Source organism: Ammospiza caudacuta, chromosome 9, assembly GCF_027887145.1.
Source record: "Ammospiza caudacuta isolate bAmmCau1 chromosome 9, bAmmCau1.pri, whole genome shotgun sequence".
Lineage (NCBI taxonomy): Eukaryota > Metazoa > Chordata > Aves > Passeriformes > Passerellidae > Ammospiza > Ammospiza caudacuta.
In genome coordinates this window covers 18,016,089-18,039,215 of record NC_080601.1, presented here as the reverse complement: position 1 = coordinate 18,039,215, position 23,127 = coordinate 18,016,089, and the positions used below count along the sequence as shown (strand labels likewise).

At 37.7% G+C, this 23,127-nt stretch overlaps 1 protein-coding gene across 2 annotated transcripts in view; it reads left to right on the top strand.

Annotated features, from left to right (window-relative positions):
* Positions 1 to 23,127, top strand: part of ADK (adenosine kinase) — a 266,599-nt gene that overhangs the window by 206,503 nt on the left and 36,969 nt on the right. For both annotated transcript variants that reach the window (XM_058810115.1, XM_058810117.1), the window contains exons 8-9: positions 13,630 to 13,665; positions 19,767 to 19,881. In XM_058810115.1, coding sequence (XP_058666098.1) covers positions 13,630 to 13,665; positions 19,767 to 19,881 — 151 coding nt within the window. The remainder of the gene's footprint in view (positions 1 to 13,629; positions 13,666 to 19,766; positions 19,882 to 23,127) is intronic.

Genomic DNA, 23,127 nt, shown 5'->3' with positions numbered 1-23,127 from the left:
CAGGTGGTTCAGATTCCAGCTTTATATAGCAGTGCTGTTGTTTAGACTCTTTAATCTGATCAGAGGATCCCAAAGGAAAATTAAGTCTTAAGTTACAAAGAAGGAAGGAAGGAAGCTTTTTTACACAGCTTCAGTGTTGACTGAGAATTGTGTAAAAGGATCCAAAAAAGCCCCTTTCATGGTGTTGTAATTCTTAACCATTAAGAACTAATTTCAGCTACTTCAGTTTTTGTTTGGATTCTTTCAGTTCTCTTATGTTTCTTTCTCAGAAAAAAACCCTCAGTGTTTTTATATTTATCTAGGCGGCAAGTGGCATTTACAACTAATCCTTGAAGTGCATAGGTGTACTCTTCAACCAATGACACTTGAACTGACCCAGGACAGGCAACCTGCAAAACTAGATGATTCAATTTGCTGGTGCTTCAAAAGTACCTTCAGCTGTGTGACTGTGCATGAATTACCAGCTCAGCCTGGTAGCTCAGGCAGTTCTGAGACCTCTGTGATGCTCCAGTGCCTGCTACAAACATGCCCGGAGACTCACATTGTGCCTGATCCTTGCAGAGCCATCCAGCCACTAATTTCCCAGCTAGCCTTTGGCAGTGACCTGTCCATGGGGAAGGAAAGATCTGGCAAATCAATGGGCTTTGACCACCCAGCTTTACACTGATGGGCAGGTGTGGGAGAAACTCTGTCCAGAGAGCCCCTCATCCCTGCAGCTGATGGGCTGTGTGATGGATTAGGTCACTCTGTCTATGTCACCTCTTTTACTACATACTGCTCTCATAGTCAGAGGTGTGTTTGTTCCAGCTGTGATGTTAAAAAGTGTAACTCTGTTTACATCTACAGGGAAGGTCTGGCCAGAACATTATTTATCATTACTGCCAAATACACTCAGTACAGACTGAAGCACATGCATCTTGTGTATGGTTGAAAGTGTAGCATACACTCATTGCTGTTGACACTGCAACAGGCTTAGGAATAAATCTGCTTTATTTTCTGGATGAAGCCTGTCTTTCTCCTGCTAAAATCTGACATCCAGTTCTTGTTCTGCAGCTAGTCAAGTATTGTTTTTCTTCGCTGTTCTCTTGCTGGTGCAGCCACCTGGTGTGGGGTGGATTCCATGTGTGTGATGCTCACACACATGCTGCTCTGCTGCCAGGAGCGGAGGACCTAATCTTTTGTGACATGAAAAGAAACTTGCTGGTACAGTACATTGCTAAATGCTACAGCCTGACTTTATGAAATGGGAACACCGCAGGGGAATCTGGCAAGGAAGATGTGTTTATGTAACTGAATTGAGTGTTGCAACTGCCATCACTTAGTTCCCTTGGCTGCAGTGAGCGAGTTGTGAGAGAAAAACAATCCAAACAGAGATCTTCAGATGCTAAGGGCAGCTCTAATTACATACAAATAATTAATAAAAATGAAGTGAAATATTGTCAGAAAATACAAATACCATTAATTTTCTTCCATGATCGTGTGTACCAAGATCATTGGTAGGGACAGAAACACTCAGGCTTTTGCACTTTTATTTGAAGTATATATTGTTTGAGTGTCTTCAGCACATTCTGATATCCCAGAAAGATTCATGACACAAGAGTAATTGCACATAACATAAACAAGATCTGCATTAGTTGGCTCTTTTACTCAAAATCCTTTTCCAAGTCCAGATGTGTGATGTGTAAATGTTAGGAGAACAGTCCTTATGAAGTAGCTTTATCAAATGCAGCTAGTCTTCCAGCAAAATGGAGAAAATATAAATTAGCACTCAAGACCTTGGTCAAATCTGGTGCATAAAATTTTACGGTTATATTTACGTTCCATATGTGCTTTGGACAAGTGCCATGTTTGTAAAGAACTGCTTCAATATTATTTTTTTAAAGTGACACTTTTAGCACAGTATCCTCTGCAAACTGTTCACTGCTTGCCATGTAAGCCATCCAGGCTCCAAATAAACTGTTCATTTTCATGGTCTAAACCTGAAATCAAAATGCCTTTTTAGAGCATGGTGATTTTCAAAACATGGCATGGTAGATATCATATGTGGCTTCTTTAAGCACTGTTCAGAAGAGCTGATTAATGTGACTGAAAGAGGACCATGCATGATATAAAAATCTGACAAGAGGCAAGGAATTAGGAAGTTCTAGTATACATGTTTGCTACTGCTGAATATCTGTTCTGACTTGTTTATAACATAATTATATTTTAGTAAATTATGTGAGCACTACATTCCTTGTAGCTCTTTAGAAAAGAAAATAAACCTCAAACCAAGGAGATTTTACAAATTTGTGCCACTTTTCAGAGGCCCCAGCCTATTTTTTCTTCATTTCCCTAAATCCATAAATAACTGTCTTTAAAAGAAAAAAAAAAACTCCAATGCAGCATCTGGTGTGCTGTTATTGCCACTACTTCTGTTCTGAGAGTATAGCACTACTGCTTTAGAATGTTCTCATTCACTTGTTATCTGGTATTTGGCCAAAAAATTTATTACCAATGTAAGAGAAAGAAGTAAATTTCTAGAGCCCAAATCAGAATGCAGTCTGAACAAAAGAACAGCACTGAGCTGACCCTATAGCTCTTTTCAATTTTTGCATAAAATGGAAGAGACACAGCATCTTGGAAAAAAATCACAGGAATCCTTTGTGTTGGAAAGTGTGAGTCAAACTAAATAGCTTGAAATAACTTCTGTTATATTTAAACACAAATGTAATGCTAGAGGCAGAGGAAAAAATAGATTATTTATACTTCGAAACACTCAGAGGTGTGAGAAATCTGCAGTGAAGGGCTTGAGCAAGTACATAGCTAAAAATAACCTGTCCAAAACTGAATTACTACTACTATTACAATGACTACTAATTTCAGCTTCAGAATAATTTGTAGTCTTCTACTTGTCATATGTAAAATAAGAAAGGTATCAGGTGCAATTGCAGGTTCATTTGCTTACATCTACTAAGCATATAGAACTGGTTAACAAATATATAAATGTATGCTCAAATTTAATGTCAATCTGTTATCTCAGTAATTAAAGAATAATTGGGAGACAAATCCTAAAATAAATGTAGTGTGTTGAAGTAATAGAATTAGAGGTGAAATGGTTGCTGTTCTGAAATGTAGCTGAGGCATAAAAAAAATTTCCTTGAATCTGGAAGTATGTGGAGAATGCACATATGGTGGAATCAGAAATGGTAATTTTTTGTATCATTCTGTACCAAGTTTATAAAACTTTATTGATTGAAAACTATTATAGATTTTTATGATCCTTTAGAATATACAGGTGGTGCCACTAGAATGGTGTCCTTGCTTAGCAGAGATTTAGAGAACTGTTCTTGTAAAAATAGCACAGTTGAAACTCAGAATTTTCTTTTATTCAGATGTTGACCAAATCTTTAATTTCTCTGTGTGGACTGAGTCCAAATTTTATTTTTCAGCTTGGCTTTAAAAGTTGTCTATGTGAGTTTATGAACCTAGCAAATTGTACAACAACTTCAGTCAGTATGCTGAAAGAAAAATGTATTTCTAATTTAAAATTTTATAGCTAGTGAATATATCAAATGATATCTTGAAGGGGGAACGGATAATAAGTCATTGCAACTATATTAACAAGGTAAAATAGATTCATAGTAACAAAAATATCTATCAGTACTATTTAATTTGAATGGTGCTATAACCAATGTATCTCAAATCATAGCTGTAGGTCTTCATAACCTTCCAGTGCTCAGAAAAGGTGAGGGTGCCAATAAATTGTTATCTTTTACTGGATGGGATTCCATTGCAGACACCTTGTTTTTCCCTAGCTGGAGGTCTAGTGAATATAATTGCTTATGAAAACCACTGATTTAACAAAGAAGGGCTTGGAAAATGAGTGCATGTGGAAAACTGAAACATAGGAAGTTTTAGATAGGGAGATCACATTTGTTTTGTCATGATCTATATATGCATTTGTAAAAGTCATATAAGTGTATGTATATGTTTGTGTGTACATAAAGTTGGTTTAACAGGGAAGGCAAATAGCCAGCAGGCAAAACCACTGTGAATTCAGCATATCAATATTACTGCTGCATACCCAGTGCATCTTGGGGCAAATGGTCACACTGAAACAAAGGGATCTGCATACAGTTATCCATGGAGTAATGCATTGCTAAACTATGCACTTTTGACAAGTAAGTTGTTTTCATAATGATGTTGTTATGTATTAGGTGAAAGATTACTGATCTTCAGTGCAGGAATATAATTTTCCATAATTACAATATCTGTTTTTTTCCTATAGGAATTAATGCATACTTATACACCATTTTATTATTTTATTATTTTTACCTCTTGCTTTTTGTTATTTTCTTTGTTTTCCTTTTTTTAAGCATGGTGTCTTAAAAGTAAAGTGGAATGATCAGTATTTTTGTAGTTTCATTTGTCATAGGAATTCTGAACCCTGCTTCGTCAAGAAAAATCACAGTATAATATCAAATATCAAAGACCTTGACAGAGAGAAGAAAAGGTCTGATGGGAATCTCATGAAGTTCAGCAAATGGAAATGGAAGGTCCTCTTACCTAGGGAGGAATGTTAGTCCCAGGACAGGCTGGGAACCACTTGGGTACAAAGCAGCTTTGCAGAAGAGGACCTCAGAATACTGGAGTGGTGCCACCAAAGGGCCACAAAGATGGGTGAGGATTGGAGCATCTGTTGTATGAGGAGGGGAGAGTGAGGGCCTGAAGAAGAGGAGGTCAGGGAGATGTTAGCAAGGCACACTAACAAGAGGTAGTAAATAAAAGGGAGGCAGACTCTTTACAGCAGTGAGAGGGGGCACGACAAGGGACAACAGGCACCCATTCAGCTACTGGAGATTTCATTTAAGCATAAGAAAAAAGCTCTGCTGTGATGGTCGTCGAGTGTTGAAACAGATTTTCCGGAAAGGCTGCAGAGACTCTGTCCTTGGAAATGTTCAAAACTGGGGGGTCCTGGGCAGCCTGCTTTAGCTGACCCTGCTTGAGGAGTGGGGTTGGACTCTGGAGATGATGTGCAGAGGCCCCTCCCAAACTCAGCCACTGCATGTCTTTTTAATACCATTTTAAAATATTTTGGAATCATATCCCTTTAATTTCATTATTTGATTAGTCTTTTGATCTCTGATCTGTTCGAGCCTGTCTCAAGTTCAGAATGGCTTCTAATAGAAAAATAAACTTTACCAAACTCCCTCATCCATAAATACTTAATGGTCAAAAGCAGTTAAATTCTAACTTCTATGGAATTTTTAAAAATTGATCCAAGAAATTAGCAACTTGTCCAAAATGATAAATAGTGCCTTAGTCACATCTGGAATTAGAACTTGTGTTCTTCACTCAGGACCACAGTGATCTAACTGTGGTCAGATTGTAATGTTGTTTTTCTGTGCAATGGCCATGTTGTGAGAAAGCACTGCTGGTACAGACCGAGAACTAGGTTTTTCCTTCCATAAAGTAGCTACAGTTAGCTAAAACTGAAAATTTCAGAAAACAAAATTCATCTTGAGTATTCATATCTTGAATACAGATAAATGCATCATTGAATTTGCATTAAACAGCACGAGAAACTCCAGTAAGAATCCTAAAGTCACCTGGGTTTGAAATTCATTGAAAGGGTAAAATATGTGATTTGAAGATCAATTTAAAAGATTTGTTATTGCTGAAGATTGCAGTGAGCAACTTTATTTTTTTGCCAGAGTTAACCAGCAAAGCAGGCCCAGTGCATGAAGAGTGTGACACAATTGCTTTTTACAGAGTTCCCAATGCCACAGCCTCAGTTATAATTCTAAATGGCTGTGCATGACATCACACTAAACAAAGTATATAAAACAACTCAATTTCACTGCTAAAAATACATTAACCTTTTACCAGGACTAGAGAGAATCCTGCTAGATCCTAGCACTTTTAGCGGAGTGTCTGATTATTCTCTTCATCTGAAATTGCTAGATGAGAATGTCTAGTCTGATTTCAGGCTAGTTTAAGTGGTTACAATCACAGAAGGGCTCATTGAAAAAGATGCAAGCTTTTATTTCTGTTTGTCACCCTCCAGCCAGAAAGGTAGCCCTGGGAGCATTCAATGAGCAGTGTTAAAGACTTCAAAAGACCCCACACATCTTCTATTTTTATGTACAAATAGAACTCTTATCTTCTAGCTATTAATATTTTTGTTTTCATTTTTATTATGTTCTCCTAATTTAATGATATTTAAGGAAGGGGTGTCTTTTTTCCTTCTTTCTCACTTCTGATGATGCATTTATTTTTCAGGTAGAAACAGACATTTGTATAGAGAAATGATGTAAACAAGTATTGTTCACTAATTTGATGCTTGTAATGTGTGAGGAGAGAGACACATACAGAGTCATAAGAAGTTCAGATCTTTAGGTAAGGATGTAAGATAGAGATGTAATAGCACTTTATCCATCATAAAATTTCAAAATGGCTCAGAGGCACATCCCTGCTGCAGCCGTTGCAGACCCTGTAATGGCATTAAGCTCTGACTCAGGGTGATTCCACAGAAGATTCTGGCAGGAACTATAGTTCTGGTAGTAACCTGAATAGGAGGATAAATAGCTTGAATATTAATGAATTGTACGTGATACAAACACTCCAGGGTGAGCCCAAGAAGGACAGGAAATATGTTTCTTTCTCAATTCTTTTCACACTAGGCTTTTTCAGACAAAAACCTCTGGTATTGTGCCAGAAACCCCTCTGAACACTACAACTTTAACCCCATATGGTATTTATACTTATTCTGATTATTCACTCAAACTGATTCTTATTATTTTATATTTTCAGCTGCTGGGTGAAGGCAGTGTACATATGTTTGCCAGTGTCTTTAGTATTTCTGGAGCAAGCTGAAATGTTTTTTTAGGATATGATATGAATTCTCACTATCTGTCCTTCATGGAAAAAAAATAAAATTAGGGTCTAGTACTGCTCATATGTAAAAGAAAGTGGGGTAAAAACCCCTCAGTGTTCCTTTGTGATAATCTGCCCATCCAATTGATGCCAGCTGTGTTTTTTCCAGTAATATCTAGGGAGGGGTGGATATTTGCTGGTTCTCAGTGTTGATTCTCAAGCTGTGTGTGGGGTCTGTCCGTTCTCTGACCACTTTCACTGACCTTCTCTGAAACACGAACAGATTTACACTGCTGACTGAATCAGGGATTAGGCCTCTGTGTTGTCAAACAAAAATAATACTGAAGCATTACATCCGTGTAGCACATCCCCACGTGTATCACAAACTTTCCCAGCTGTGGCAGAATTTCACCACGTGTTTCAGAAAATATCCTGTGTGGTTCTTTTGTCTTTCGTTCTCAAACTCTTATTATTGACCCATATTAAAGCAGCTATCTCCGAGGAAAAGGAAAAAAGAAAAAGCATGAAATTACATTTACCTTTGAGCCCTTAATGCCTTTATAAGTGGCCATTTTTTAATAAAGGCATATGAGCTTGTATTGCCTTTACACAATGAAATGTATTAATAGTTGACCTTAAATGTCTGTCTAAATCCAACTACAATGACATAACAGGCTGGATAGGACTATCTACAGTGTTTGGAGTAACCACTGATAGCTCTTTAGCACTGATTGAGGATGAACACATGTATCTTACCACTAACTACAATAAATGTACTGTTGGCACTAAAGGTTAGTGATCCAGCTGGAACTGTGTCCTGTAGACTTTTCATCCATTCATTTTAAGTAGCAGAATAATAGCAGCCGCTTGTTGAAATCATGTTTTCAACTGATCAGCAGTCTTTAGTGGAATCCACCTCTAATTCCTTGGGGAGGTCATGATTATCATTACCACAGCTTTGACATCACCCCTATTTGCATCGCAGGAAGGTACTTGTAGTTCTTGTATGCTGTTAATTCACCATGTTAAGAACTGTGGATTTGCTGTGATTGCTCTCTCTCTATGTGTGTATATGAATCAATTACTTTCCTAGAACTGGGACAGGGAATAAAATCAGATTTACCTTAGTCTGGCTTTGTGAACCATATACAGGAAAAAGTGGTATAAAGACAGGTCATAGTGCTGTATGTTCATGGGCTGCATTAAATAAATACCTGATAATTTGATAGAACACCCCACCAACTCTGCTGTGAAGTTTGTGAATGTATTTATGACATCTTTGTTATAATTCAAAGGCAGCAATTGAAAATCCATTGTCCTCTCTGTGCTTCAAGTCCCATTTCCAGGGTCATATTTAGTATGAACTGGTCTGGAGCTGGAAGAGTAGAAAACATGGCATGGCACAGATCACAAGGTCTCTTTCTTAAAAACTGGTTATCTCCTGCACTGTGACAATTGTTTTAGGAAGGAAATACCAAAAGAAGGGCACATGTTAATTCCTTCTTCGTTACTTATCTTCCAAGAAAATAAGAAGGGAGATTTTAACAAAAGAGAGCATCATTTTTTTGGTTTATACTCAGATTTACGGGGCACAACAGATGCCACTGAAATCAGAGGTTCTCAGTACCTATGATGTATATAAAAAAAGGTATAGCTCTAAAAACACAGAATTGTATAAGAAACCTCTTTGTTAGGGAATGGGGAAAATGGTAGAAGGGATAGACAGATAGAAGGACAGATGTGCCTACTTAAGGGAAGGTAAACTACAAGTCTTAGTAATTACATTGCAATAAAGACTCGTGTCTATAGTGCAGAGAGACAAATAATACGTTTGTTTGTTTGTTTTTGTTGGTTTTGGTTTTTTGTTTTACAAGTCTGCTGTCCTTTAGGAAATCTTGTATAAAAATGTCTGTTTCAGAAATAATGAGTTCAGCATCTACGTCTAAGAAAGGAGATTATCAGTCTAAGCCAACCTTGATCATTTAAGTCTGTCTTCTACAGAATGAAGTTGTGGATATCAGTGGGCATCATTTCTCCAGAAATCTTCCCTGTATCTTCATTTGTTTATTTCAAATGCCACACATTCCTTTTAGATAGCAGGGTTTTAATGTTAGAGTTGTGAAAGTAACTTTGTTGCCACAAACAGTACAATATGTAGGAAAGCCAGAGAGGATACAAAGAACACAACTTTACACCAGAATTGGAGATGAACTCAGGAGTGGAATGAATGGTATTAAATGATTATACTGAAAAAAAGGGAATTACCTGAGTGAGAAAATCATAGCATTCAGTGTGTTCAAGGAAACAATGTAAATAGAAGAAAACTAATAGTCCATACTTCCGAAATGTAAAAAAGGAAGAAAATGTTTACGAGTAATTTTTAAAATATTTTAGTACTCTAGAAAGGCTTATAAGGTAGAGTGTTGGAAGTGCTATTCAAATTACAATTAAACATGGTTGTTACCCATAGGAATTGTCCCATCAAACACAGACACAAAGTATATGGTCCTCATGGTCATTTATTATTTCTCATTGAGTGAGTTTGCTTTTTTATTTCTTTTTGTTGTCATGCACTCTGCTCTGGGCTGCAGGGAGCTTCCTCTGCAGTTCCACACGCTCTGTGTGAGTGCAGGCTTGAGGCTGCATTGATTCACGGGCTGGGCTGAGCCCTCTGCGTCACAGACTGGCTGTGCACAGAAAAGAGGATGGTATTCCTGGAAATGTGAATAGGGTGCATTTTGGGCAAGTCAGGAAGTTCACAGTTAATGAAGTAGGAACTCCCTCAAAACCTGTCAGTAATCTCCCAATTAAAAACAGTAAATCCAGGGGGTAGTACTGTAATATGTGAGTTGAGGTTATTCTGTGAGATGTTTTCCCTACCAAGAAGGATGGCAGGGGAGGGATTATCTTCAGTGTCCCCTGCATTTGCTGTTTTGTGCAATTATGGGAAATGCATTCAGTGTGCAAGGGTATCATTGCTGTCCTGCTGTTTTATCATTTCTTTATGAGATAATGTTGATTTCGGCAATGAAATGCAAATTTAGTTTTCAGTGCTCCTTTTTTTTCCATACAAAGGTTAAAATGCATATTGTACATAATAATGTTGCTGGTGTTTTTGAAACAGCCTTTGTCAGCTAATTTTGGGAATATGTGGTTTCAAATGCTGTTCAGTGCAATTGTGTGAGTTTTATATTGGCCTACATAAATTAATTTTAACCCACTATGCATATTGTTACCATTTTGGCTGTAATTTGATCAAGTAATCATCAAACTTTGGTACCAACAAAAAAAATTTGGATGTGTCAAGAATATTCAATATATGGTGAGCCTTCTGTGTCTCATGGCAAACTGAACATGCAATTATTGAAGATGAGCCATGTTAACTCTATAATCATAAAAGTATTCTAACACAGGGGGCTAGCATAGGATTATATGTTACTCCTAGGATTGCAGAGGCTGATGGATTCTGTGTTTGGAGGGTATGTTTCTGTTTACTTATAAACAAATAGTTTGTACTAGCTGTGATAAAAGGGCTCAGGATTTTAACAATTCCTGTTAAAATTAGCCTGTGTGTAGATTGTAAACAGTTTTTTTTACTGAGTGCTGGGGCTCAGACAGCAATAAAATACATGCAAGAATGGAAACAGTTTTCAGCTGGGACTCCGACAGCAGTAAAATACATGCAAGAATGGAAATAGTTTTCAGCTAGCAAGCAAATTCTAACCTAACAGCAAGGCCAGCACTAACGGAAGTTGTCTTTTTTATTGTTATCTCCCTAATTAATCTTGCTTTCCTGTGTAAACTGCTCACTATTGTGTAAAGAGAGGGTGTGTGTTAACTTTGGTGACATTGTGTTACTCCCATTAAGTGGCATTGCACACAGGTTTCGTCAGCTTGAGTGTACTTAGGATTTTTTTTTTCCCCCCAAACAGCATGAGCCAAATGACATTTCACAACTAAAAGCAAATCTCATTTCTACTTAGATGGTGCAACAATAAATTTGCTGTCACAGTTAGTAAAAAGGCTATATAGAAAAAGGAGTGTGAATTTTTAATATATTTAGTATGAAACAGTGATAAGGTGGGGAGAGGGTTTTATGAAATGTTCTGTAGGCAGTAACAGAAACAGCTCTGAAAATGCTGAGTTGGAATAATGAATGAATAATGTGTAAAGTTTATCAAAACTGAAAGAAGTCCTGATGTGAAATGAAGCCTCCTAAGAAAATTCTGTTCTGTCACTGTTTTGCTCTGCTGTTGTCGCATGTCACGCATGAATGAAAATGCTGCATTCTCTGGGGAGCGGTAAAGCTTCTGTGTGGGTTGTTTATTTCCTTAATCCCTCCTTCTTCGTGATTTTCAGTGTCAGATATAAAATGGAAAGCCTGTAAATATAGTGATTATCATACTGATTATCACCTGCACCAGGGAACGCCCCGGCTGGCCGCTGTAACCCAAGCAGTCTCCACATGTTACATCCACTTAGACTTTAACCTGACTACTTTATTAGAGACGTGAAGCTCAGTATGAGGTGCCCTAGGGCTGCACAGATGGGTTCTGCTTGTTTCCTGTTCTCACTGTTATTGTGAATAGATACTAAAAGGTTTTCGTCGCTTTTATCTGGTTAATTTACTTTGAACTGTCCCTGGCAATCAGAGCCTGCCTCACATTTCTCAGCGTTTCACAAGCACTAAACTCTACAGTCCAAATGTGTGTTTTGAGCTTTTTTTTTTTTTTTTTTTTTTTTTTTTTTTTTTTTTTACTGGAAAGGCCTTAATTCTTAACGAGATCTTGTTCTGAGAAAGGCTGGTTTGTAGGGGACTGTAGGCACAATCTTTATTGAAATAAGATGCTCAGGAGTCATTCTGAGGTTCAGTTGATAGGAGAGAAGAAAATTAAGATTGCTATTGTTCTTTGGCATGCTCAGGCACTCTTAGATTAGAGGTCAACTGCAGGAAAATCTCTGATTTTATGCTGGCTGCCATTATTCATGTAGCTGGGCAGCAGACCAGGCTAAAAGATGACGCTCTTGCAGGAGAATCTGTAGATGAGATACTTTTTAACAAATGTGCAATCATTTATCCTTTCTTGTGGAAGGGCCAGGTCTTCCAAAACACATGTGCTATGCATGGGTACAGAAAATTAAGATGAATTCTCTCAAAGTCTCCCACACAAGAAAGCACCACTTCACTGAAACAGTTTTTATTTCACGTACCGGTGTCCAATTTCCTGGCCAGACAATAGTTTAACACAGATGTTAATGTCCTGCTGTATTGGGATTTCAAAGAAATCCCTTAGAACAGATCAGTGTAACTTCCGATTTCAATTGCATGACCAAAAACCTGAGGTTAAAGAAATTATTTGGGTAGAAGACATAATTTTTAGTCAATTTTCTTATTCTCTTCCCCTTATTGCTCCCTTATTTCTCCTATTTTATTTTTTCTTCTGTGTCACAGTCCCGTTTGAGGCTTTCTTGATTGTGTTGCAGTTCATTGTAAGTGCATCACTATGGAGTGGAAGCTTGCAAGGCTCCTTTTTTCATATGAGCATAGGCTTTGTTAATCACATGCCGGTTTAGGAAAACACTGCATGATATCTTTGAACCCTACACTCCTTCTTGACAGCCAGGCTAGCAAATGTCATTGACTGTGTGATGTACAAGAAGGGATTCAATTGTAAGTAAATTGTCAAAGTGGCTAACCTTGCCCGCACCCAATTGTCAGGACCATGATTCAGTTTTTCTGTCAACATCAGCTAAGGGTAACCCGGTCAGCCTTATGTTTCTGCAGTGAAGCAGCCTGAGGAGTTGTGCTTTTCAGCTTATCACATTTTATTAACCTCAACTTACTGTTGTTATAATCAATTGTACCCACTTCAAATTCTTCTATTGCCCCCAGATTGACAGATCATGTAGGTCCACAACTGTGTGTTTTCTGAAGCACTAAAACCTCTCGTAGGCACACTGGATTGGTTTGGTACAGTATCCATTTCTGTTTACGTAGATCAACTCATCATTTTGGCTCTAGATTATCCCTCTGTTAATATTACTTGGCAAAGATAATCTGGAAGAATGCAAGTTAAAACATAAATACTTCAAGGGTATTCTGCAGTATTTCCAATGTTAAGATAGAAAGTAAGTAAGGGGAAAACATTGCTATTGTCTTCCATTCCCTTGCTTTTATTTCAAAACAGATTTTTAGTTGCACCTATTAATATAAATAAGGCATGAGGACATACTGATACCATGATGTTTCCTCTGTTCTTTCAGGAAAAGAACATAGTTAAATTGCTTAAAGCAGTGATTAAGACATCAGAATATTTTTAAATGCTCATCTGATTCTACCACAAGGGTTTGAACACATTTAGTGATCCTGATTTTTTAATGCACTGTAGATGACAAATTATTTTTTTTAATGGCTTGATAACATGTATCCCATGAAGTGTCATTCATAAATGGAGATAGTACAATTTCAATTAAAAATATATGTGACGGATTTTTCCAAGTTCAAGTCCTATCTGCAGAAGTAACTTTCCTTACTTGGAAAAAATCATATTTTACCTTCTTTATTTGAACTTGTGAAATGTGTTGACATTGTACTGTTGTCGGGCTTGAGGGAAGAGGGGGAAGCTTTTGGTGCGGCTATCAGAATTGCACAACTGTATATGGCTATATTGAGATAATCGTGTAAAAGGAAAACTGGCTGAATGAGTTTCAAAATGTGTTATTTCTTCATTATCTAGCACTTTATAATTAACTGTTCTTTTTTTATTATTTCAGGAAGCTGCCACTTTTGCTAGAGAGCAAGGCTTTGAGGTGAGTTAACCCACAATTGCACACTAAACAGATCCTAAAGGTTTTTTTCTTGCTGATAATGAAGTTCTTTTGGACAATGATTGATGTGCTATTATACTCTCCAAGCCTCGCAGCGGTTGCCATGGAAACTTGGCAGTCGTCATGGTTTCTTTGTTCTGCCAGCTCAGTGTTATGACGCACTCTGCTAGGTCTGCACCCAACATCGCCTACAGATGTTATTTATTGAATTTTGAAAAGCCTCTTGGGAAGCCGAGAGGTTGGGCACGGTTTCAAGCTGCCTCTGCAGATATGGGACCTGTCAGTTTGTTCAGTTAAAAAGCTACCTCATTAGCTGCATTACACTCCAGAAGGATTCACTGCTAAAGCATGGTGAAGCAACACTAAATAGTGAAATATAACACCGCTTAAATAACTTAAACCCTGCCATATGCGGATTATCATTATGCAAATGAATTTTAGAAAGGTTGTATATAAAATTGTTAGGTACTGATTAATGTAAACTATGCTTTTTACAAACAGCTGCTTTTTAGAAAAGGTAGTGTGGAAATTGTTTCAAAACATATTTGAGTCGGTGTTTTCCATCTGAGCTCTAAAAATGTCTGATCCTCTACTTTCTTGAAGTAAATACTGTTGATTTTACAGTGATTTTCAGAGCTTTTGATTTCATCTTCTCAAGATATTTATTTGACTACTACCTCCCACTGGCTACATTCAGATATCTTAATCCGGAGAACCATCAGCTATTGGTCTCTAACCAATTGAAACAGGCAGTTTTTAAATAGTGTAATTAATGTGACAAGGCTTGTGCTAATTTTGCAGATAGTAAGGGATCTTACTGAAATCTAAATTGCAGAACTGAACACACGTAAATCCTTTTACATGTTGCTTTTTCACTGGAATAAGACCCACCTTAATTGATTTGTTTGCAGTGTAAAAGAATAGAAAGGAGTTTGACTGCTCAACACCCATTTTGCATAAATAATAGAAGCCGCGCAATTCAAACCACATCGCTTCCCGAGTGTGCCATTTCTGGGTGTGATTGGTTGCATAGAAAAAAAGAGGGAAAGACTGACAGCTTTTGTTCTACAATTTAGATTTCTTTAGAACCATACGCCAGCAGGTACATCAATGCCATCACTGTTTTAGCTATTAAAACTGTGGGCTGTCCCATTGCATTTTATGTTTCCCAAATTCACGTGGCTGCTTTGTAGAAATCAAGACTTTTTATTCCTGTCAGTTTTCATTTGTATAATCTGTATTGTTAGGCATAAAAATACACTTTGAGTTTATGCTAATGAATGAATTTCACAGACGCCTCCAAAATATGAAGCATAAGATATTATTGGTACCCTCTGGTAGCTAGACAATAAAAAGAAAGGAAGTAGTGTATTAAGTCTACCCATTCTATATTTTTATTGCCCCCTTGAGCTAAAGACTTTGAATGTGCCTGGTTTAAATTCAGCTCTAGTGACAAACTGCTTTTGCTGGTGTCTGCTAACTACCATCATATTAACCTTTCCATTAGTGCATGCTTAGAGATTTTAGCACAGTTCCTCCTGAACATCCTAAATCTGCCACATTTGATTACAGCATATCAGTAAAGTGCACAATGATTATGATCTTATCTCTTATTACTCCCTTGCTTGGCAACAATTCACATGTCAAGTTTGCTGACAGAGATGAGTAAAACTTGATAGTGTCCACAATTTTGTTTTCCTTTTGTGCTGTGGAGACCAAAAGAAAAAAATATCACACTGATAATAAAGTATCTTACGAAAAACTTGAAGAGCTTCAATTAGCCTTACAATTAAAACCAAGAAAAATTCCCAGCAACTCTCAAAGGCTTGATTTTTATATTGAGAAGAGAAAACTGGTAAAGCATGGCAAATTAAAGGAAAGGACTTGATTGACCAGGGCAAAAATCAAGAGGATGTTTTTCATAGAAGTGATTAAAAGTTGCTGGTGGCTGCATTTCAATTGCCACCTGGAAAGACTTTTATTTTTTAATCAGAAATCTTTTAGCATAGAAAATCAGTTGGTGATCAGCTTCTTTTGTTTAGTTATTTGTTTGTTTATGGTTTTTTGTTCTGCCTCACAGTAATTACAACAATTTTGTATACTGAGTTCATCTTTTACACATGAAATGAGTTCAATGTATCTGAAACAGTTTTTGAAAAAAAAAGAGAAGTTACAATTAAGAGAACTTCAGCAAAATAGACACCTTTTCTGAAGAAATGAAATCTTGTTATAGGTGAGAGACAACACCTCCATGACACAAATCTGTTTATTTCTTTGTTAGGGAAATTCCAGTCAAAGGAATTTTTATCTTTATGCAACACCATTCCCACAGTTAGTTTTCCATTGTACTTTGCTGAAACACAAACTATTTTTATAAAATCAGCCACGATATTTGAAGACCATTATTTCCCTCATTCTATCCCCTGAGCAACACTTATCTGTAATAATCAAAAATAGAACATTACTTCTGATGTTGTCTCTTCCTGAACATCACTGTGGGATTGGGTTTTTTTTTGTGAATTTCATGTTCTATGTAATTTTTAAACTATATATAGATATAGATAGTGTATATCTATACAAACTTTATATTTTGATGGCATTTCCATTAATTTTCAAATAACAAAGGCTTATGAGGTTTTGCTTTTACAAAAAAGTAACTTCCTGCTCCTTCTACATAGAAGTTAGGAAAACAAAATACTACTTTAAACATAAAGTTTAGGGTTCAGTTCTGTCTGTCCACCCAAGAAGCAAACTGAAAAGAAGGAGACAGTAAATATCTAAGGGGTTAGTAGCAGCTGCCATGCAAAATAACTTTTCTTGTTCGAGGTCTCCTCCAAGTCCATATTCATTGGGGAACCATATTAGAGGGAGTTTTGTTACCCTGGACCAGCTTTAGGTCTTTAAGTTAATGAGGTACACTGCACAAGTGCCCTGTTTTGGAAGGATTTATGTCTGTTTAGGTCAGGGCTATGGCAGTCCCAGCTATTTGGGATCTGCTCAGGGGCAAGACTCAGAAGACAAGGCTTGGTAGTGCTTCTGGCTGGATGCAGTTTGGCCCATGGCCATGTCTGATCCTGGGACACCTGGCACGCTTCCTTCACCTGCCTCTATCCCACTGACCTGCTGCCATGAGTGCCACTGTGAGATTCTTCAGGTGCAGCACCAACAGGCAAATCATGCTTCAGTGAGATTTGTACATCAGCTTTGTTAAATCAGGTTCAAATATGTAACTGGGTATGTGGGAGTATCCTGTGTATTTGGGGAGTGTGTAGAGGCTTTAAGCCACAAACCAGTTTACTCTTATCATTCAGCTATGTCCAGAGGCACAGGATGTGTAAGAAAGACTCAGTAAATGGGCAGGTAAAAATCACTGCAAAACAAATATTACACATTTTGGCTATTTATTCTGAACAGAAATCAGAGATGGTAGCATTTGATGATGTTTACCTGACAACAAACTGAGAGGCCTTAGTACCTCTGCAGTCTTCAGCTGTAAATAGTCACATATTGTAAAATGTCACATTTGTACCTTCAAAAAAAACCTGTGCAAAAGTTAAAGCCTCCTCAACACTCACATTGAAGCTCTGTTTTATTCTCTTCCTTTGAAAAAAATTAGTATGGGAAGTAATTTTGGCGAAAAATGGTCAAGTTACTTTTCACAGAAGACACTAGTCAGCTATTTCCAAAATCTGCAAAATCAGAAGTGTCCAAACCTCTCTGTCTTGAAATTTCTGCTTTTTGAAAAAAGTTACCTTTTTGACCTAAATATTTTCCTTCTCCTGTTACATGCTTATTATATATTAAATTTTTCCTGAAAACATATGTGCTTTTTACTTTTTTTCCCTGTCTACGTTATTTCATCCTTACCATCACTGTTCACAATCTCTTTCCTCAGGGTCCTCTTTTCTTCATCTAAGTTAATCTTTATTCTTCCTTAGGCTGAAGAAATCATCTCTTGATTATGCCATTTTCTCCTATTATAACTTCATAATCTTCTTTTTAAAATTCATCGTACCTGTAAATACATTGTACAAATATTTTCAAGCACTTTGATTTCTGTGCCTGCTTTACTCCACTGAAAATGTGCCTAATAAAGTCACTAGTAGCCACTTCCTACTTAGCAAAAACTAAACTCCTGTCCCCTGTTTCCTTTGATCTTCGTGATGCTTTTTTGTGTATAAGTTTGTGGATCTCTTAATTCCCAAGGCCTGAAGTAGCTCAGAACTGAGGTTAAACTTCTGTGGCAAGGCTTTGGCAAGCCTGTGTATTACCAGGCTGAGGGCTGCATTCTCCATCCATCCCATATTCAACAGCTTGTGCCACCAGCTGATACCTGCTGTTCATAAACCTCTTAAAAAACATTTCAAAACAGAAGAGCAGTAATTTCAATTTTTTTCTTTGGCATCTTTAAGAGACTCCTTGCCTTCTGAGAATTAGTGGGAAGATGGCCCCTGTTACTGCCCTCAGTTCTGCTCTTCTCTGGTAGCAGGCATTGCCTTCTAAAAGCTTTATTAGCCATCTGAGCAGGAGGAGGAAGAAATAACACAAGTGAGAGTATCATATATGGAAATGAAAAGTAGGAGAGAATTTTAGAAAGAGGAGAAGAGACCAATAAATAAAAGGAAACTATTTTCATGTTTGCCACATGTATATAAATTAATGGGTTCACTGACTACCCAAAGTTAGGGAAGAAACTAGAGGGAGGCTGAAAGTGTTGCAGAAAATGTAGGTATTTTCACATTAAGGGGTGCTGGTAAATATATTAACCCAGGCATATTCTCTGTCTGTAATAGTAATTGTGTCAGGTGAGTTTGGAATTATAACAAACAGTACACAAAGCAATGCAGAAAGTATTATTGTGTTTTCATATTATTCAAGGCTAGGCCATTGCTGTATTTCATTACAGTTCCTTGCACAAAGAAGAAACTGGGGGAAAAATACAGCTTTATTTAACACAGATGTTAACAAAGTGGTGCACAGTAAATAGCACAGTGATTAGTTACAGTCATACATACTCCTTTCCTAATGTTATAAAAATAACAGAAAAAACTATATATATATCAATTATGGCAAGAAATAGGTTACACCAAAGTTAATTTGTAGAACTTACTGACTTGAGTTAGAAATCTGAGAGCAAAAGTTTCCCATATAACATTATAAAAGGGTTTGATGTTGATACAAATAACAGAAATACGTATTACAGATGAGCTTGGAAACCAAGTCAATTAGAAATTGAAACCCTTTTGTTTTGATCATAGGGCAATGGTGAGAATAGAACTTATAATATTCTAGTGACAAGTGGTATTGTTAGAGTTTACTGCATTAATTTAAACATTCCAAACTTGCTGATGTGTAAGACACTGGATGAATGAGAGCTTTGGTTCAGTCTGCCACATTCTCTGCTCCTACCTACATGCAGAATGAAGTACAATATCCTTTTAAAGCGAAGATTTCTGAAGCTTTTGCAGGTGAGCCTTCCTGCAGAAAACTGGTTATGTTCTGTGCCCCACTGAAATTCCTTTTGCCCTTTGCTTCCCTGCATCTCAGTTATGCAACCAGCTAGTGGGAGCTGGGCTGCACACCCTCTCAGGGGTACAGTTTGCTTGATAGGATCAGTTATTGTAGGGAAGTTAGAGAAAGTATTTGTAAGTGTGCTGAAGTCAGAGGTGTGACCATAGTATAAAACCTGGCTAAATTGGGTGAAAACCAGGCTCGGAGTTTATCCAAAGTACTCTCTTAACCAATTTTATTTTTAGTTTTATGATAGGTATGGTTAGAATCCAGTCAGCAGCAGAGAAACCCACTAATTGCTCATTAAGAAATGTTCTGTAATTCCTTTGTTAGCTTTGCAGTGTTGCGGTGGTTGGAATAGCTGAACTATCATTATCAAGATTAAAAACAATAGTCTCATAGTACTACATAAGCCCTTAGGAAAATGCCCTCTTTCCTTTTAAAAATCTTCCTCTACTGACACTAAAGTCTATTTTATACCTTGCTGTAAGAAAATAAATCTTTGATCTGCTAATAAAGTTCCCACCACTCCAGTATGCTGTGACAAGAATTTTCTTTCTCTCTCTTAATAGACTGAAGACATTAAAGAGATAGCCCGGAAGACACAAGCCCTGCCGAAGGTGAACACTAAAAGGCAGCGAATTGTGGTCTTCACCCAAGGCAAAGATGACACTGTATTGGCTACAGGTATGTTTTCCAAATCTCCATTGTCACCCGCAGTAAATATTCCAGCTAATCAATTACAAGTTGAGGTTTTACAATTTTCAAATGGTAGTCAGACCATTTGCCTTTTGATGTTACTCTGTGTTTCTCATCCTTTATGTTTTTAATTGTTTCAGGAGTCTGAATTTAAGAAGCTATTATTTCACAAGAATGCCTGAGAATTTAGTTCTGAACATTTTTATAACATAGATTTAAAATATTGATGCAGTTGGTTTTACTTAGATTTTTATGACTTGAGATTTTATCTGTGTAGCCATCTTTGCTGCAAACAAGAATACACTGTGCCTGCTGAGAACAGCTGTGCAACAGTGTAGTATATTTAAACATTTGCAAAGAGGAGGAAGTGAAATCCAGTACTAAGTGAATTTCCAGGCTTTTTTTGCTTTGAGCAGAAAGTCTCACTTTAGCTTTTCTCAGCCGTCTGCTCTTCAATTCTCATAAGAGTACGTGGGAAAAAGGTGTTCTAGCAGGATTCAAGCAGTTTCTGCTGTCTGAATTGATGATGTACGACACACAGATTTAAGCATTATAAACATGACTGCCTACCTTTTGACAGTCTCTTTAATTCTGTCCACCTATGCTTCTAGACTAAATAAAGCTATTAAAAACATGTGCTGTGGTGAGCCATTTTAGTAGCTCATTCCTTCACAAGGTGAGTTATTAGGCTGGGCTGAATTCCTCCTTTGGAAATCAAGTGAAGTAGAGGAAGCTTTGCACCTGGGGGACTGGTGCTTACTCATACAATATTTGCCTCAAAATCAGAATTGGCTTCAGACTGTGGCTTCAGGGCTAGGCACTAAGCAGGTATGTCACTGCTATAAAGATCATTCCTAGCAGCAGTTTGAATTATTTCTTCAGCAGTTTGCTCCTTCCCCTATTTTGTTAGCTACAAAGTGTTTTAAAGGGAATAGATAGCAGTCACTGAGAGCTGGGTATGTGTATTGCACTGATGATGATGGAAGTGTTCCTTCCAGAGAGTTACTGCCTGTTGTGAATGCCCATGAGGAGGCACTCCACTTGAGTATTGTACACTTGACTGAAAAATAGCAGCATAAAAATGTTTTTATACATGAGCTAGTAATAATGTAGTAAACCTAAATCTTATGTGTAACCCTCCTGTGCTCTTATTTAATTTTCACTGAGTACTTTCTTTATTCTTCAGACTGGAGTTGTTAACAAATCCATTAATCCCTTCTTTGATATTTTTACAACCGGGAGCTTATTTGAGGACTGACACTTGCTAATCTTAGCTGTTTGTTCGCTATGAAATGAACTTAAATTAGAGAATGCACTTTATATGCATGATAAATGTGAGATGGATAGAGACTGTATGCAATGGTGTCAGCTACAAAAGCAAACATGATAAATGTTAAGGCAGTTTTGAGCCGTGGGATAAGCTATTCAGTGCACAAGCATAGCTGAATCTCTTTGCTATGTTGTTATTCGTGGCAGCCAAATAAATGTCAATAATAAAAGAGAATTAAAGATTTTCATTTCCCAGAGGCAGTCCTCTAATACAGCTTGATCTTTCATTTCATTTGTAATTCGTTCTTGTGTCAGGATGCAATCATTTGCCAGGCTCTGTGTGTCATGTTAAGTCATTTAATAATGATTAAGAACATAAAAATGTTTGGCCTGTGGGGCAATTCTCGAAAGAGATACCAATTTGTTATTGTTTTCCCCCTTTTCCTTTGGTGTGGACCATCTTTTTCCCACCTCCTCACATTAAAATAATAATGGAAGAAGGAAAATGTGTCCCTTAGTTTAGCATATGATGATGCCATGAAATGGCATAGAGTGCTGCTTACATACTTATTTCAGAGCTAACTAGGTCTACACTTACAACCTGCTGTGGAATGTATAAAAGTTTCTAAATTATCTTTAAAAGAATTACTACATTTAGGAGTTACCAGCATAACATTGTTATCTTTTTTCTAATGCATGGGGGTATGTTTTTTGAAAAAGCAGACTGTGTGTACTTGTTTATCTTGCCTTTCTAAGGGAACAGTGAAGTCTCAAAGAGCTTGTGCCTAGATTAAAATAGTATTTGCAGAGTCAGCTATGGATTTGGGTATGCTTGTTCATACCTTCTGCTGTATATTTTGTCCAGGTTAACAATAATAAGAACAACATGTTTGTTATGTTGAACATGTTTATGCAGAGACCTCGACAGATTGCAGAGAGACCTTGACAAATTAGAGAAATGGGCAATCACCAACTGTACGAAGTTTAACGAGGGCAAGTGCTGGATTCTGCACCCTGCCCACAGGGATGGGACAGCCCTGGCTGTGTGTACAAACTGGGGAAGGAGAGGCTGGAGAGGAGCACTGTGGAAAGGGACCTGAAGGTCCACCAGTGGCAAGGTGGATCTGAGTCAGCAGTGCCCTGGCAACCAGGAGGGCCAGCCGTGTCTGGCTTGGATCGGGCTGTGCTCTGTGCAGTCACAGCCAGATGGCCACCCCCAGCCTCCTTCCCTTCCCCTGCCCCATGCCTGGCAAAATGAGACAGGCAGCCAGAGGCTGTGGGGACATCTGTAACAGAGCTCTGTTTGCTCTGTCAAAGGCCCTGCTAAGGATGTTCCAAGCCAAGGCAACCATGGGGTTGGGTTGTGAGAGGAGGGTACACCTCTTTGAAGAGTTCTGTGTAGGTCAAATGAGGATAAGGTTATGGAAATTATGAGGGGATATACTTGGATACAGTTCTGGCTGGAAGGATAGGAAATAAGATGGATAAAAGGAGTTGTTGCAGATTGCTGGGCCATTCGTGAAGGGGCACAGAATGATACATGCTGAAAATTTGACCTGGGCTTTCTAGGGCACAGTAGAGGTGTGTGTGATATGAAGAAGTGCAGATACAGCTGGTTATTACATGTGGAGATGACTGTGGCAACAGTTCTTCATTTCTGAGAATGGAAGTAACAACAGGTATTTTAGGAGTGGAGCATAGGGCAGAAGGGCACGGCTTATTGCCAAAAGAAAAGATTGACCAAACAGATTGGAAAATATAGTTCTTGCATGTGAGAGAGGGAGCTTAGACTGAGACAGCTGAAAAACACCTTCCTCCAAAAATCTGGCCTAGCCATACTGCAAAGATTTTGTCATCTTATGAATGGCTGCAATTTATACAACATTGTTTTAATGTCAACTAAAAATACTGGTGGCTTACCTCAAATAGACCACAAGCTGTAGGAAGTCAGGTATGGATTGACAG